Below are 16,123 nucleotides of genomic sequence, written 5' to 3' on the forward strand. Positions count from 1 at the left end.
ACAACTTAGTTGGCCACATTTTGAGGCACGATGGTCTGATGAAGACAATCGTTGAAGGACAAGTGGAAGGGGAAAAGGGCAAGGGACGGCCCCGAATGAGTTATATAGGACAGGTTATAAAGGATGTACAAGAGAATAAATATGTAGCTATGAAGAGATGAGCGGATAGGAGAGAGAAATGGAGAGCTGCGTCAAACCAATCTTAGGATTGTTGACTAATGATGATGATGACTTGTTTTATGATATACCCTTTCCTCATGTTGCAAATGATCTTAGCTCTCAGTCGCTTCCTTCAAATACCTTAAAGTTGATGCCATCGTATGCTTTCAGAATGTCAGTTCTCGAACATTCTTCAAGTCTTGTATCATTTCAAAACTGCATCTTTCTATTCACCTAAGAAGTGCCAGATCCTGCAAGATGAAAAAAAATGTTTTTGTGGGTTGGGTTATTGCAGAAAAATTTTCTTATATTTATTGCCATTTTTTATTTTCCTAAGTGAACATTTGCAAATACTTATGCAGTTTGAAGCTAATGAAGGACATATCATAACTTTCCTTAAAATGGAATCTTTTGGAACTAATTTCCTGTTTATTCCCGTGAATACAGGTGTAAATTGAGGATCAAGGTATGTGCCCAATAAGGGCAAGAGCACCTGTGTTGTAGAGATTAATGCTTAATGCAGTCCATCAGTGTAGATGGTGTTTGGTGTCAACGGGTCTCTGCTTGCCCTGGTGACCTCATCAGGAGCCTTTGTGCATTAACATGTGCATTCAAGTGGCAGACTCAAGGGGTGGGTCTTTGAATACAGTACTTGGCTACATGCACTAAATGAGTGTTTAAAATGAGCATAGATTGTAATTATTTCTTTGGTATGGAATAGGCACTGGCATGAGTATTTTTATTTGATATTTCTGACTACTTAAAAGACTATTACTTAACTTAGTCACTTAAGACGTTACTACTAATGGCCATTCATGAAAATTAATAGCTGCATTTTATATGATAGGTGGTTCTAGGATTTGGAAATTATGATGGCATGGACAAAAGTACCTGCATTGCCATATTAATGTCAAGCTGGCCTTTGCTGAAACAGCCAAAGTGTTATTCATCTGAAAACTCTCCTCTAACACCATTATATCATGATAGATTACCCCAGGCTGAAAACTATTTTTTCATGAGGATAACAAAGTTTGAATCATGGTACAGCAATGTGTGCAATTTTTATAAAGTTGCATGGGCCTGTTTTTTCCTTCTCATTCCAATAAGAAGTATGCTCACTCACAATCAGTGGTTCAAATTGAAGGTTGCTTTGTGTGAGGGATAGAGTTCAGTAAATGAATTAAAATTGGGGTGGGAACCTAGTTTCTTTCCCTGAGTCAACTCAAATTTTGGTTCAGGGGTGGTGAAGGCTTCAACCGCGATTTTGATCCAGGACCCTTCAATTAGCTTGTCAAAACTCTTTTTCCCACTCCCCAAGTATATATGCTGTATATCGACTGCTCCTACCTGCAAATTAGGATCTAAAAAATCATTGCATTCGCAAGTGTATCTTGAATTTCTAGCTCAGAAAATGCCGTGTACAATTTTAGGCATATAATCATATCTAAAATTTTGTATGTCAGAATACTAGTCCACAATGGACGAAATTTCAGGCACGATTATATGCCTCAAAATTTTCACCTACCATTTTCTGGACTAGAAATTTAAAAATGCCTGAATGCAATGATTTTTTGAGATACTACTTTGCGGATGGGAGCGGTTGATAATTTCTTAAACGTCTAAAACAAAATTATTGAAAAAAATGCGTTTTTAGGGGTGCGTCGACAACAGGGTCATCTGCAAAATTATAGAATTTTCCTTGATTTTATCAGAATAACCCAAATACATATATTACATGTATTGCCCTCTTCCACTCAAATTATACATTTTATTCATTGTTGATGCTAATAATTTGTTCATCTCGGATCAAAAACGTTTTTGTTTCTATGAAAAGTGTTTTGAAATAAAAAGGCGGTTTAATGTGAACCCTGCAGCCGTGCATTAATTTTTAGGGTTATTAATATTTTTTATGCTGTCCAAATAGAGGAAATGACAAGTTTTAAAGGCAGAAATGTTACCTAAATCTATCTAATATTTTAATTTTCTTATGTATGTGTCATTATGTGCATGCTTTACGAACTAAAATTGGTTGAACTTCATCTTCATCTTACGTACAATGCGCGAAGAGTGTTTGATTTTACCGCGTTAACCCGAATCGGATGTGGAAGTCGACTTCCCTAATGTCAAATTTCATAAAAGTGTATTTTTATTCAAAAATAAATGCAAAGATGGTAAAATTCTGAGAAAATATTTTTAAAAGTTAATAATGTAGATTTGATTTAGTATATGAATGAAATAAGTCAAGTTCTCATTTGACTAGCTAAAAACAAAAATTATGGAAAAGTGATGGCGAGAATCGCGAGAATGGCGAACACTGACGAACGCAGAGGACCTCCCGTATGATGTTTCCTTATTGCTCGTGCCGTATTTGAAAGTTTGATCTGATTGTAAAAACAGAAAATTTTAATTCTGATTGATTAGATATGGTTCAAGTAAGTTTAATTTTTGCTCAATCGTTAATTGTAGTAGGCATTAATAGGAACGCAATGCTTTTGAGGCAGTCGGTCCCATTCGGTGGGGATGTTAGAAGTTCCTTAATGCTAAATGACTTTTTATTCATAATTTAGTTCATGAGAAAGTTGATAAATTATTAATGCTCACAGGCTTTAGAAGAACTTGTTGGCCATGATATCCCCGAGGCCCTGCAGCTAATGCAGGAAATGGGGAATAGCTTTCGTCAAGTCGCACAGCTAGTGGATAATATGCTTCAGCGAGTGAAACGGGGTGAAGTGTCCACAGCCAAGGTATTAAAAATTAAACTATTTTTTGATGGAATGTATTTAAGTCATGTTACTTGCTCTTCACACTTGAGTGCAATTCTCCTGTAGTGTAAAGATTGTTAAAAGTGCCTGTAAATGTTTTCCGAGTGTTGATGTCTCAAAAAAAGATTCTAGGGTTTGGGCCACGCGGGGTAGGCATATTCGAAAGTCTAGAAATTCTCAACCTACTCGAAAACATTAATAGCGAGAGTATCAACACCTTGATAACACTTTCCTATTATCGTTTCCTAGAAGGGAAAAAAATCTGGCGCGTTTAGAGTTAATACCTCATATTTTTTAAAGCATGTATACATCACCACCATCTACTGCCGCTCATGAACGTAAAAGAAGTACATTTTATTTTCTTTTCGCTATTCCTATGTTTATTTTACGCACTTGGTGGGTCTGCAAACAGTGACTGTAGTGATGTTTGGATATTTCTACTACGAATTGGTTAGGATGCAATGCCAACTGGAATGATGAGTGACTGGATTATATTGAATCAGTTTCGTAGCCTCCATAAGTTAAAAAAACAGTGTGTGGAAATTCAAAGTATGCTTGTCTCCCTAATTTTTTGGATTTGTGAATGCAGTTTCACCTATGTTAGTCAGTTCGCTACTTCAGGTTAACGTACTTGCTGATGCGGTTTGGCTATCTTATCTTGCTGATGCGGCATGGCCTAATGGTCAGTCAGCATCAGTATGCCTTGTAAGGACACTTCCAATTATTTGTTGTTGACAATGATTAGTTGTCAGTATGAAGCATCTTTCCTGCTGATTTTCTTAGGTGTGTTGGTAATCCTCACTAGCTCCCTAATAAGTCTAGCTTAGCATTGTCATTCCCCTGCAATGATTTTTGCCTCATCTATGTAGAGGATGGCTCTCTCCAAGATTTTGCGATGGAAAAACAATTGAGTTATTGATAGCCCTGCTTAAAGTTATGTATATAGACTTCATTCATTAACATGTTTCCCCCCTTTGTGATGGCAACTTGACTGTTTTTCTTCATTCGGTGGAGGTGTGGTGGACCCAAGAATTTTTAGCAAATAGTGATTTTGGATATATAATATGTGTGATCATTACAGTTAGTGAATTCAAAGTTTCTTTGTATTAATTTTTTTTATTTCCATGTGTAGGGGTTGAGTTTTCTTGAAGTTAAATATCATATGCTCCTGAGCTACCTCATTAATCTTACGTATGTGATTCTAAGAAAATGTTCTGGAGAAAAAATAGAAGGAGATCCCGCAATTGGTATGTCAAATTTACTTGTGTGAAGCTTAAAGAGTATAAGCTTTATTATGTATTCATGTTCAAACATGACTTTGCGTACAATGTGTATTTTCTGTCATTATCATTTATATATGTTTTTACTTAAAGCGAGGCTAGTGGAAATAAGAACTGTTATGGAGAAAATGAGACCAATGGAGCATAAGCTCAAATACCACATAGATAAGTTGGTGAAAACTGCTGTTAGTGGAAAGATTGATCCTAGTGATCCCTTACAATATAAGCCTCATCCTGAAAATTTCATGGACCTGGTAAGTATCAGTTTTTACTGTAGCTGTATCCTGTTATTTTTAGTCTGGAAAAAGGATTATCATCAGAAACGATGTATTTCATTGACTGAAATATTGATATAGGGTTTGTCCGGAAAGTAATAGGACTGATTTTATTTCGCCGCGACTGTACTTCGGAGCGTGCGCGCATCGTCTGGATTCGGTAGATGCTTTTCCTAGCTAACGAACGAGCGGCTGGTCGGTAGTCTCCGAGCACCTGGAGAGTCAGGACAGACATTTTTGCGCGACGTGTTTCTGTGGGTGGTGCAAGCCGAAAACGCAGCGTTCGCTAGAGCAGAGGTACGCGATTAAATTCTGTGTGAAACTCGGTAAATCTGCGACAGAGACGTTTGATATGATCAAGCAGGCTTACCCAGATGTTGCTTTAGCAAGACGTGGTGTGTTTCGGTGGCACCAGGCCGTTTTGAAGGGCCGGGAAGAGGTCACTGATGAAGACAGAGCTGGATGACCTGCGACTTCGACTAACACCGACAATGTGGCTCGTGTGCGCAAAGTATTGAACTCAGACCGTCGACTAAGTATTCGTTTAATTGCCCAGATGTTGAATTTATCAAAATCTGTGGTTCATGACATTGTGACGGACCATTTGCACATGCGCAAGGTGCGTGCGAAGACGAAGTGCTCACTGACGACCAGAAACTGCGGCTCACACCGCCTTTCTTGTGAACAGTTACCTAACCAAGGTCAGCATCCCAACGCTTCCGCAGCCGCCTTACAGCCCAGATGTGATGTCCCCCCGGACTTTTTCTTTATTCCTTGCCTGAAATCGCTGATGAAAGGCAAGCATTTTGAGACGACAGAGGGGATCCAAGCAGCATGCACCTTGGCTCTCAAGGCTAATCCGGAGAATGCCTTCCGTGACGCCTTCAATGCTTGGAAATCGCGCTAGCAGCACTGCATCGACACAGAAGGAGCCTATTTTGAAAGTTTTTAAAGAATTTTAACGATTGGCTCATTAAATTTTTTTAAATCGACTCAGTCCTATTACTTTCCAGACAAACCCTGTAGTGTAATGTATGAGGCATTTTGGGGAATCTGTTACGAAAATAAGGGAGAGAACTGCACTATGTGAGAGGATCACATAGACTCCCCCGGCCAAGCCGGTTTCCAAGACTACCTTGTACATCCTGGGCGTGAATGATGGCCAATGAGATTTATTCATTATTTCTCATACATTATAGATAGTTCAATAATCAAGTCTTTTTGCACTGAAATGAAGTGTCACCCATTTTTCCAAATAATGTCAGAGTTTCAAGATACGTAATTAGGTATTTTTTCTGAATCCAGTTTGTGTGCCATTGTAGGTGGAGTCAGGTAACAAATGAAAGGAAAAAACTCTAATATATTTATCCACCTATTTATTCTTGCAGTACGACAAGTTTTGACGCAACGGCGTCATCATCAGGTACAAAGGTTACAAGCATAAGATACGTCCTTATATATCATAAAAATGATGAACCTTTCCCCCTCCTAAAAGCCTCTCTGACCCTTATGGAAAAACCAACAACCCATAATCCTTCCCCTCCCCCCTACTCCTACTGACACCCCCGGCATTACTTTAGTCACCGACAACCCTCCGAAACCATGGAGTCAGGACCATGGAGTTTATAAAAATGATTTTAACACCAGGGTTAAGTAGGAAATCAAGAGATTCCTTAATTATGTCAATCTAATGATATTCCGACTGGATATCCATATATGAATAAATATTTTAGTGAATACATTATTTCGTATCCATTTATTACATCTTTCTTAATATACTATACCAATTATTTAATGTATGTTTTATTTTTTGGGGATGGCTGTGATTGGAAATTTCTATTTGACTTGCAATAACCATAAAATTGTTTTGGACCGGGCATTAAAGGTATAAAATATTGCAGTCTCTCAATTTTATGGAGTAGTTACGCAGAAATAGTAGGAGGTGTTTCAATCCTATGTTTCTCAATTTTTATTTTTTATTTTCATTGGCTGAATGTAATATTTTTTTAATTTCTTTGAAACCCAGTCAAGTGAAGATGAAGAAGATTCTGATGATGAAGATGGGAAAAAGGATGATGGAAAGGATAGTAAAAAAGGAGTTTATGTTCCACCTCGCATTAGACCCATGCATTTTGGTAAGATTTTACAATTTATTTGTCAATATCAAGACGTGTTCATTATACATGCATAAGTGCATAAATATCGTCACCACACTGTTATCCATTGTGGTTGTTGATTTGAAATTTCCTCTGGTCGTGCATGTGCTCTTTGTTAATATTTGAAGTGTGGATTCATAGTATTGAAGCAATCTGTTTGGAACTTATTAAGTCCTTTGATAAGGTTTTTGTCTGAAGTAATTTAAAATTTGTGCATCAGTGACTTGAAAACGGGACAACTAAAGCTCGCTCTGTAATCCACACAATGGAACAGGCTGTGACACTAACAAATTCAGATATAATGACATACAGTACTCAAAATCTCACCATGAATGACTTTGTTGTGTGTTTCCGAAAAACCTGGTCAATTTCAAAAATCACTGCAGTGTCTTTAGAAGAGAATGACATTAGTGTCTCATTTATGCATCCACATGATCCATCAAAATGTTCCACATGGCCCAAAGTAGAAGAAAGACTTATGTGGAGTGCCATTGAAAAATACTCTGTGCAAATTGCAACTCATTCACCGTTTCCAGCCAGTAGCAGTGGGTGTTTGCACACATTGGATGCCATGGAAGTAAACAAGATTGAACTTGCTTTCAGTCAATAGATGTAACCAATCATTCAGATAGGAACTTTACACTGTTATGAATGCTAGGTAGAATGAAACGGTATTTTTTCCCCCCTTGAAGGTATGCAATCTTGATGTAAAAGAGTCGAAAACATGCCTAACTTTGACATGCCTTAAAACAAAAAATATAAAAATACTACCTTTTTTATTTTTTTTATTGAAAGCAGAACATTTAAACTACCCGCTGAGAAATTTTAAAGAAAATAAAAGGTGGCCTTTTTTAGTAATAAATTGTTAAATAATGACTAATTTTTATTGTTTAAAGACGTCCTATTTGTTTATTATTGCTTCAAATGACTTGAAAGTTATGCCATAATGTGCATAAATGAATTCTCTTCCAAATAAAACAATAACCACTGCTTTACGGGCCATGGTTCCTTAGTAATCAACATTTATGTGATTTTTCATTTTTTACTCGGAGGCCTTGCACTGCAATGTTCAAGGGGCGGTAACTTTATGACGGTTCAGTTCTGAGCGGAGACAAAGTCATCGTTATTCATCATAATGATACTGCTTTCACATATATAAATTTCAGAGAAATCGGTGATGGTCACCTGACACCCCTCTGCCTGATTTGAGATGAAATCCCCCAATTATTAAATTTTCCACTTTCAATATGCTAAAAATTTATATGGCATTTTTCAGCCAAGTTAACACTGTATGTGTGGTGCTTGGAGATAAGTAGGTATTCAATGGTATTCTAAACCTTATGATGCTTACTAGGGATGGTCGGATCAGATCCAGATATCTGTGAATAATACCCCTCAGTGGATACTTTAAAGCCAAATTCGCTGAAGAAATCGATCCTGGATCAGGAATTTTAAATTAATACTTCCATGAAGGCAGTATCCCAATCAGAGGGACTGGATAGAGTTCTGATCCTCTCTTCTCGTGCACCATTGCACTGTGATGCTTGTCCTACTCGTGAACCATTTTGTTTAAAAGTTCTCGTTGGAGTGAAGCATTAGAATTTTAGCTGTGGAATTTTTCAAGGCAAAATACGACAGGCATATAATGTGAATCTTCTCAGGAGATTGAACAACAGTTGGGGGAATCTCAGCGCAGTAGGATAATAACCATGTGAAAAGTAACCATGTTGCAGATTTTAGAAAACCACCCTTGGCTGACCATCAGCCCATGCCTAAGTTAGACGTTTACTCCTTTCCTACACCATACAGAGCATAAATCAATAGCTTAAAAGGAAAATATCAAGTTACGTGAGAACAATGGAAGCGTGTTTCATCCCTACCCAATCTCACCCACTGACCTTCTTCATCTTACCTGCTTCAATTCCACGTTGTGGAGAACAGAAACCCAAAGATGTCCCGATAGATTTTGTCAATTGGATGATATGCACGAGGTTAAAAAAAGAATAGACCAAAAGCGATGCATTTCTGACAGTATTTAAGTTTTTAAGCTCTAATCGATTGACAAAGCTTTCTAGTTACTACAACGCTACTAATATTCAACATAGTCCAAGCAGCACAATATTCAAAGAAACAAACCTAGCATGAGCACATTTAAACAAGAGGAGACAGAAACAGCTGGAAATGCAAACTTTGCTTTGCCTTCGCTTTGAAGGCTTCGATGTTAAATGCAAGATCAGATGTGTTTGTCCCTTGCTCCCTTGTTGCTTGAAAGACGGACGGAGCATGCTCCTTCCCCTCTACCTCTCCTTAAAAGGGTAAATGTCTTTGTTCAGTAATGCTAGGGGTAATCTATCTGTAGGTGTGGCCCCGGCAAATTGCTGCTAAGTTCAGTTTCTTTGCTGTAGTTTGGTGTTCAATTTACCGGAATAGAGAATTTGCAAGCACTCTTCAATTGTAAGCATTTCCAATTTTTTCTATCTACGATTTAGTCCAACAATGTGCACGCTCATTAGAATTTTTGAAACTGCAGGTTTTAACACCAATATAATTTTTAAAGAAATGATCCTTGTTATTCTTTCTGAAGATGATTTTTGGAAAATCAGGCCCTTAGCAAAATGGAAATTTACTCGGCAAGGCAGATGTTGGTTAGTGCTATTAACCAGGTTTTGTCCTTCAACACTAAGTTTTTCTCTAATTTTGATATGCGATTATTATTTGCTGTATAAATGCGTCGGGATGCCCACTTGTGGTAGCAAATTTAGAGAATTAGTGAAATACCCCATGTGATCTTTTCCATGTTCACATCTTAGGTATCAACAAGACACTCAGACGCTTACGAGCATACTTAATAGCAAGAAACCCTAACAGGAGCATAGAAAAAATATGCCACTAAGGGAGAAACTCCCCTGCCTCCTGCTTTTTTTTTGACCTAGATATTTAGATGAATGACTCACGCTGAAAACCAAGGCCACTCAGTTCCCCTTAGGACTTGCGACCAGCAGATACAGTAAACTCTTGATTTTACGAAGTCAGTGGGACCGGAAAATTGGCACTTCGTAAAATCGAGTTTCGTAAATTCAAACCTTTTTCATAAGTCACGAAAAAAAATGTTCGCTTTTGTTTCTTCCGCCGTTTTTTGTCTTTAGTGGTCTTATTTAAATGTTTTCGGTGGTTATTCTCGGTATAATTCATAGAAAAGGCTTTTTGCTATCGATTTATGATGTGAAAAATCGTTAAATAATTATACCACCATAAAATTCCCATTTCTTGTTCATACTTCAACATCAACGATCGCTAAAGAAATTCCCGACCAGTTTAGAAAACGTAATCAAATAATGAATTGCGATGTTTATTATAAGAATTAACAGTAATAAATTTGTGGTTAGGAGCCAATAGCTACTATTAAGTATGCAAAAGATAGATATTTGTTTCTGACACCCACGGAATTTTAGCGGCAGCCGGCCTAACCGCCATTTATGTCGCCCTCTATCGCTCAGTGACGAGAAAAAAAGAAAAACAAGGGTCTTAGCCCGTTTCCAAAATAACCTTCGTAAGTTAATATTTCGAGTTACTTCGTATTTTCAGCAGAATGTGCTCTATTTTCACTGAGATTCAATTACGATAATAAATAACGTAGGATGTGATTATCTTCTGGCGAATATTTGAAGTAAATTCTGTTTGAGTTCTCCGTCCGACTACTGTGTTCCATCATCTTCGCAGACGTTGCCATAAAAGACTTAATTCTTCATCAGGACTGTATTCTTCATACCGGGTGTGAGGTGACCTGTTCATATAGTATGTTTCTCTCCTTATATGCCGACAGGAGCAAGGTTCCAACCGGAAAACGACAGGAGAAACATCTTACAGTATCGGAGAAATATAGATAGAAACGTTATTATCCACATTGATTGTTTTCCTACAAGAGACGTTTTATCATTTCTCAACGTGGTTAAGTATTGGTTCACTAGCGTGAATTCCCAAAAAATGACACGCAAAAACCTGTACCGTCACCTCATGTAGTTTTCGTGTTCCTTTCTCCGCCGTATTGAAAGTTATGCAAAGGATCATTGGACATAGAGAAAAGATTTTCTTAGTTTTAGCACTAAAAAATAGTCGCGCCATAATCGTAAATAAATGTAGTGTGGAAAGAGCAAAGAAATTAATTTTAATTGAAAAGTCAGCTGAGAAGAAGAGAGACAATTATAAGCGCGGCACCATTTTCCCGATAGTGGAAGATACTTCTTCCGCCTCTCTCCGGTTAATAACTTACCCCTGTTGCAGGTAAAGATGAACCATGCCCTTCTCCACAATCGGGGAACGTTCCCAGTGGGTGGGGTGAATAAGAGTGGGATGGGGATTGCCTGAGAGAAGAAGTGTGGTCAGCACAAGGACTGGTGAAGGGGGCAGGACAAAGAAGGGTGGGGAAATGGCCTTCAGCTCTGCCTCAGTCTACTTTTGGGGGCCGTATTTTTTTGCGACGCACTTCTGATGGACCACAGTTGGAAGCGCTGATTTTTTAGCTACTTACGCCGGCGTAACTAGTTTTGTTGACAAATTTTCACCGTAGTTCGTATAAACGAATGCCATTTGCTCCTAGGGACCGAGCCGAGGTTTGTAAATTCAAAAAATTTCGTATAATCGAAACTTCGTATAATCGAATAGCGCCATGTATAGGCTTTTCACCGGGACCGCAATATCACTTCGTATAATCGAAAACTTCGTAAAATCCTGCTTCGTAAAATCAAGAGTTTACTGTAGATAAGAATTTCGTGTAAGAGACACACCCCCATTTTCGGCTGCAAAAAAAAGGTGCGTCTCTTACATGAGTTTATACTCTATTTATAACTTATTTCATATAATTTACTTAAGGCCTTCTTTTTTATTCTAATTCATCTGTTCTTCATTGACGTGACGAAGCCCTAGAAAACAATTTCCTTTATTATTTCTGGAACAGAATGAAACATTGTGTGTTGATGATCAATTGCTAATTAGTTTTTCCCAAGCTGTTGGAATATTAAATTATCATTTACATGGGCGGATAGAAATATTTTCAATTTCCCTCGATTTTTTTTTTTTTGAATGCTTATATTTTGCAATACGACAAATGTATTACTCATGTGAATTATTTTTGGTAATACGATTTATTCATGAACTTTCCAATCTGGAACTCCTGGGTATGTGGTTCCAAGTGTTATTTTAATTGACAGTTCATTGCAGCTGTGACTGAATTTGTAATGTTTATTCAGATTTGGAGGAGAGCCGGGCTGACAAGGAAAAGCAGCAAGTGGAGCGTGCACGCCGTCGTGCCCTAGGAAGTGCCTTTCTTCAGGAATTGAGGGAGGAGTACTTAGATGCACCAGTAGAAGAAGAAGCAACAATGCTGCGGGCATCATCCTCATCAGCAGCTGTTTCAAGGAGATCTCATGCTTCACACAAAAAAGAGTAAGAACTTTATACCACTTTGTTTGCTCTTGAATTATGTCCCAACTCGGCATAGGTGATCAGGGCTGCAAATCACAAAACTTTAGATTTCATTGACCATGGTATTCAGTATCATACTTTCAGTTGTACATTCAAGAAGACATACAGTCATACATTCATACAGTTATTTCAGTGCTAATACCTGTATATATGCCCTGAAAAAGAAAAAAAGAAAGGGTGATTAGATGTCTATCCCCTAATGATTCACTCCAAGTTACTCAGATTTTGATCAATATTTCTGTATTAGTGTATGCTTACATCCAACTTCATACCCCCATTACTGTTTTGTTAAAAAATATTTTTAGGCATTTTTCATGTGTTCGAATTTTTTCATATTTTTGCATAATGGAAACCATTCCTTGTATGTCTCTTCCAAGTTCTGGTAGATCTATGGTTTTAGCTCATATTATAGCTTAGCTTTAAATACCAATGTAATGTAATGTATTATTTACATATGTCACAATTTTGTGAAAATTCTTTATAGGTACTGATTAAATTGCTGTATTTTCCATTATATTTACTTCTGCAAGTTGCATTTTGTTATCATCAAAACATTTTAAATTTCCAAACGAAATGGCCCATGCAGAAATAAATGTAGTGAAAAATATTCCTATGTGTAATGAGTTTAAATACCAATAATGTTGAGGTAATACTATTAAAAACTTTTATTAAATTTTGATATTTAAATTTCTACTTTTATTATGTCTCAAAAACATCAGAATCGGTGGAAATTTTTAACTATAATCATATCTTTTCAGTATTCTAAAAATTAAATTTACTTACAACTCATAATTGAGTTTCAAAAAAATATTTAAGCATTTAATTTTTCTCCTGTTTAGCACTGCCTTCCACATATCCAACTCTGGTCTCAATTCAATGTTATCTATGCTTATTGTGGCTTTGGACTGCGATTTTTTTAGTAATAAGAGAGTACAATGCCATTGGGTAAATATATCTGGGATGTTACAGGTCAGAATAGTTGGGGAACATGGCATCATGGAGTATTTGACATGATGAGCAAATGAAAATAATGTAATTTGTTATCTGGTGGAGGTCTTGCTTTTTTGATCCGAATGAAGCCGTAAATTTGCCTTTTGAAAAATATTAATTCCATGCTAAACTACTTACGTCATAGTTTTGGGAAAATTGAGTTTTAACAGCATCGCTTTAAATATCATCGTTTGTTCTTAAACACAAATTATTAATTCTTTTCTACATCCTCTAAGAAATCCTAAAAAAATCCTCTGCTCCATGCTCAGCTTGGCTCTCTTGTTTAAAATTTGTATGCAATGCCAGTTATGCCAAACTATGATGTGAATTTCTTGGACAAACTTGAATCAAAGTTGAAGTTTTCCATTATTGGCTGAGTTGATAGAAAAATGTTATGGGTTCAAAAGGAGAGTTATAAAAGTCTGGTGAAATGAAAATTTTTTGATGGAAGTCAGGGCATTAGAATTTGGTGATTTTGTAACAAACCAGTATATTAACATGAAAGGAGATCATGTATGTATGTTTTTGAAAAAACACCACTGTAACTACTTACTAGGCTAACTTTGGGCACCATAATTGTGTCAAGTTATTTAAATATTGCATTGCTATCAATCTTTGAAATATTTATGCAATTAAGCCCTGAAATATCTTTGTTTTTAGGTATGAAGAGGAGTACTTTACCCGTCTGCCAACTACACGTGTGGAGCGACATAAAAATCGTAAAGCATTGACTACATTGGGAACATTAGGGGATGAGGTGATACATTTTGGAGATGGTGGAGTTTCTAAGGTTTTGGAGGGGCTCGAAGGAACAAGCGTTCAATCAGAGTCATCAGGTGTAGCAAAAGGTTCTAAGAAGAGAAAGAAGATTAAGACAGCCATGAAAGGGAAGAAGAAAGGTAAGGGTGAAAATTGATTTATGAAATTCATTATTCTAATGAAAATTTGCTTGTATAATTGTGTTGAATTACTATTGATTGTTCAATTTTTTCAGGGGTAAAAAGGAGGAGATTTCAATGAGAGGAATACTATGGTTGTGTACTGAGTAAACTACCGGATTATTGTATTCTTTTTTCATATCCATTTATGCTCTTCAATTGACTTTTAGCTTTTTTGAATTACTAAGATTAAGTGGCCATATATTTTTCCAGAATTTTGTGTTGTGTTTTCTTTTTGAAAGCTATCTTTTTATGTGTTTGGCCAGTTACTCCATTTAGTCATACAAGTATGGTTACATTTTTTATTAGAAAATTTGGAAATGGAAGTAAGTCATAGATTTATTTCTAAGTATTTTTTTCTGTCAAGTGGTTTTTCCACATCATAATTTTAAGGTGCATTTATCAGAAGTTCTATTATATCTTTTGCTCATTGATTTTCTTCATTCAGTTTGAACTAGCCGAAGAGTCTATTTATAGAAAATTATCCTTTTATCCCCCCCTTGGACAGGTGCCATAATGGTCTCAACTAAGATCACTTTTTGAATTTTGTGTTTGGGCATACTTTGGCATCATGTGTTTTGAGACATTATTTTTGGTTTACGAATCCTGTCGTGCATATCATTGGGAATTATTTCAGGGTAAAATACATAACACAGTTATGACTGTTAGTTGATCTGTGAAATTGTATTCAAATTCCCAATGAAATGAAATCAAGTTATTTCTCATACTACTGACGGCAGGTTTTGACTGCTGGAAGTGCTGCCATATGACAACAAATTATAATGTTATTAATAAAAGTGTAAATTTTGGTCCTCTCACACTACCTCACTGCAAATTTATTCCTTGTAAGTTGATGTAATCATATGCAGTCTGTGTGTTTCATCCATCTTTTAATGATTTTCTATTTTGATATCCATTAAAAAATGATTAATTATGAGTAAATAATGAATTGGTAATAAAAAGGCCCAATGGTTTGAAATTTTGTGACTTAATCGTTGATGAGGAAATTTCTTTAATTATGTATTCATTAGTGGCAAAGTTGAGTGTTGTAATGGATTTTTTAAACAATTTTGTAGAATGGATGTGTTATTGTGAATGGTTGTCTAAATAACGAGACTGATGTAAATCAATTTGATAAAGTTATTTTGGTGGCCCAATGTAGTCTCCTTATTTAACCTGACGGGTGATGAGAAGTGTGAACGTACCTTTGAGCGGTGATACTTCTTCATAATGTATCTTGGGAGAATGTATCTGTAATTTTGTAAAATTGGGTATGGAAAACTAGCTATGGTTGTAATCTTCAGAATTGTTTGGAGCATCCATTCCAAATGAGAGAATGAATATGCTTGGAAATAATGACATGCACTGGTTTACCCACTGATTGAGTTGCTTGCATATTCTCACACGGTTAAGGTGATTCCTCTATAGCTATGCAACATGGTAACTAATCAAGTAAAGTGCAGTGTAAAAAGTGCTGTCTATCACTAATTGAATGATACTGAATATTAAATGCAGGAAGTGGAACACTGAATGTTTAAAAAAATATTCAAATCTTCGTTTGGAGATTACGACAGTCATGATTGATCCTAATGCTTTCATTCAAAGTTGGATTCATTGTTTTTTAGCTATGAGCTGTGGAGAGTAAAAAGAGACAGTTTCTCCCAAAAAATCAGTATTTGTAGAGTGAATGGGCATGTTCATCAGTTAAAAAATTGTGAAAATAATTAAATATAGTAGACATGTCCTTTAGATTTTTAATCCATAGCACCTCATGAGTTATATATGATGAAAAATTTATGGCTCTAATGCAGGCAAGTGGCTGACGTAACTCGTTCCTGCCAAGTGCGTCACTGATTGGCAGTCTCTCCTCCTCCCACTAGCCTCTCGCTGTTTGTAGATATTTACACTTTTTGAGCAATTTGTTCTTTTAATGAATGATTCCTCTTGAATAATTCACTGATCTTAAACTCTATAATGGCATTATTAACTCATGAGAAATGGGTGGTCATTAAATGAGTTCTTTTTTCAAGTTTAAAATTATGAAAGAAAGGCTGAATGATGAATTTTACTTGTCTTACCCTG

At 36.4% G+C, this 16,123-nt stretch overlaps 1 protein-coding gene across 2 annotated transcripts; it reads left to right on the forward strand.

Annotated features, from left to right (window-relative positions):
- The first annotated feature begins 2,436 nt into the window (after positions 1-2,436).
- Positions 2,437-15,198, forward strand: LOC124165399 (neuroguidin). Of its 2 annotated transcripts, XM_046542792.1 has the most exons (8): positions 2,437-2,591; positions 2,763-2,903; positions 4,054-4,168; positions 4,295-4,455; positions 6,503-6,611; positions 11,879-12,074; positions 13,764-14,002; positions 14,098-15,198. In XM_046542792.1, the coding sequence occupies exons 1-8, from the start codon at positions 2,583-2,585 to the stop codon at positions 14,121-14,123; spliced, it is 996 nt and encodes a 331-aa protein (XP_046398748.1). In that variant the 5' UTR covers positions 2,437-2,582; the 3' UTR covers positions 14,124-15,198. The 2 variants fall into 2 exon arrangements, with proteins under 2 accessions (XP_046398748.1, XP_046398749.1); XM_046542793.1 differs by lacking the exons at positions 2,437-2,591; positions 2,763-2,903 and adding an exon at positions 3,500-3,704.
- Positions 15,199-16,123: the final 925 nt, after the last annotated feature.

The sequence above is a fragment of the Ischnura elegans genome, chromosome 9, assembly GCF_921293095.1.
Source record: "Ischnura elegans chromosome 9, ioIscEleg1.1, whole genome shotgun sequence".
Lineage (NCBI taxonomy): Eukaryota > Metazoa > Arthropoda > Insecta > Odonata > Coenagrionidae > Ischnura > Ischnura elegans.

Excerpts from the sequence above, each read along its gene's own strand:
- LOC124165399 (XM_046542792.1), top strand. Across the intron at positions 4,169-4,294 it reads AGAAGGAGATCCCGCAATTG|CGAGGCTAGTGGAAATAAGA; the intron begins GTATGTCAAATT and ends TTTTACTTAAAG. Across the intron at positions 4,456-6,502 it reads CTGAAAATTTCATGGACCTG|TCAAGTGAAGATGAAGAAGA; the intron begins GTAAGTATCAGT and ends TTTGAAACCCAG.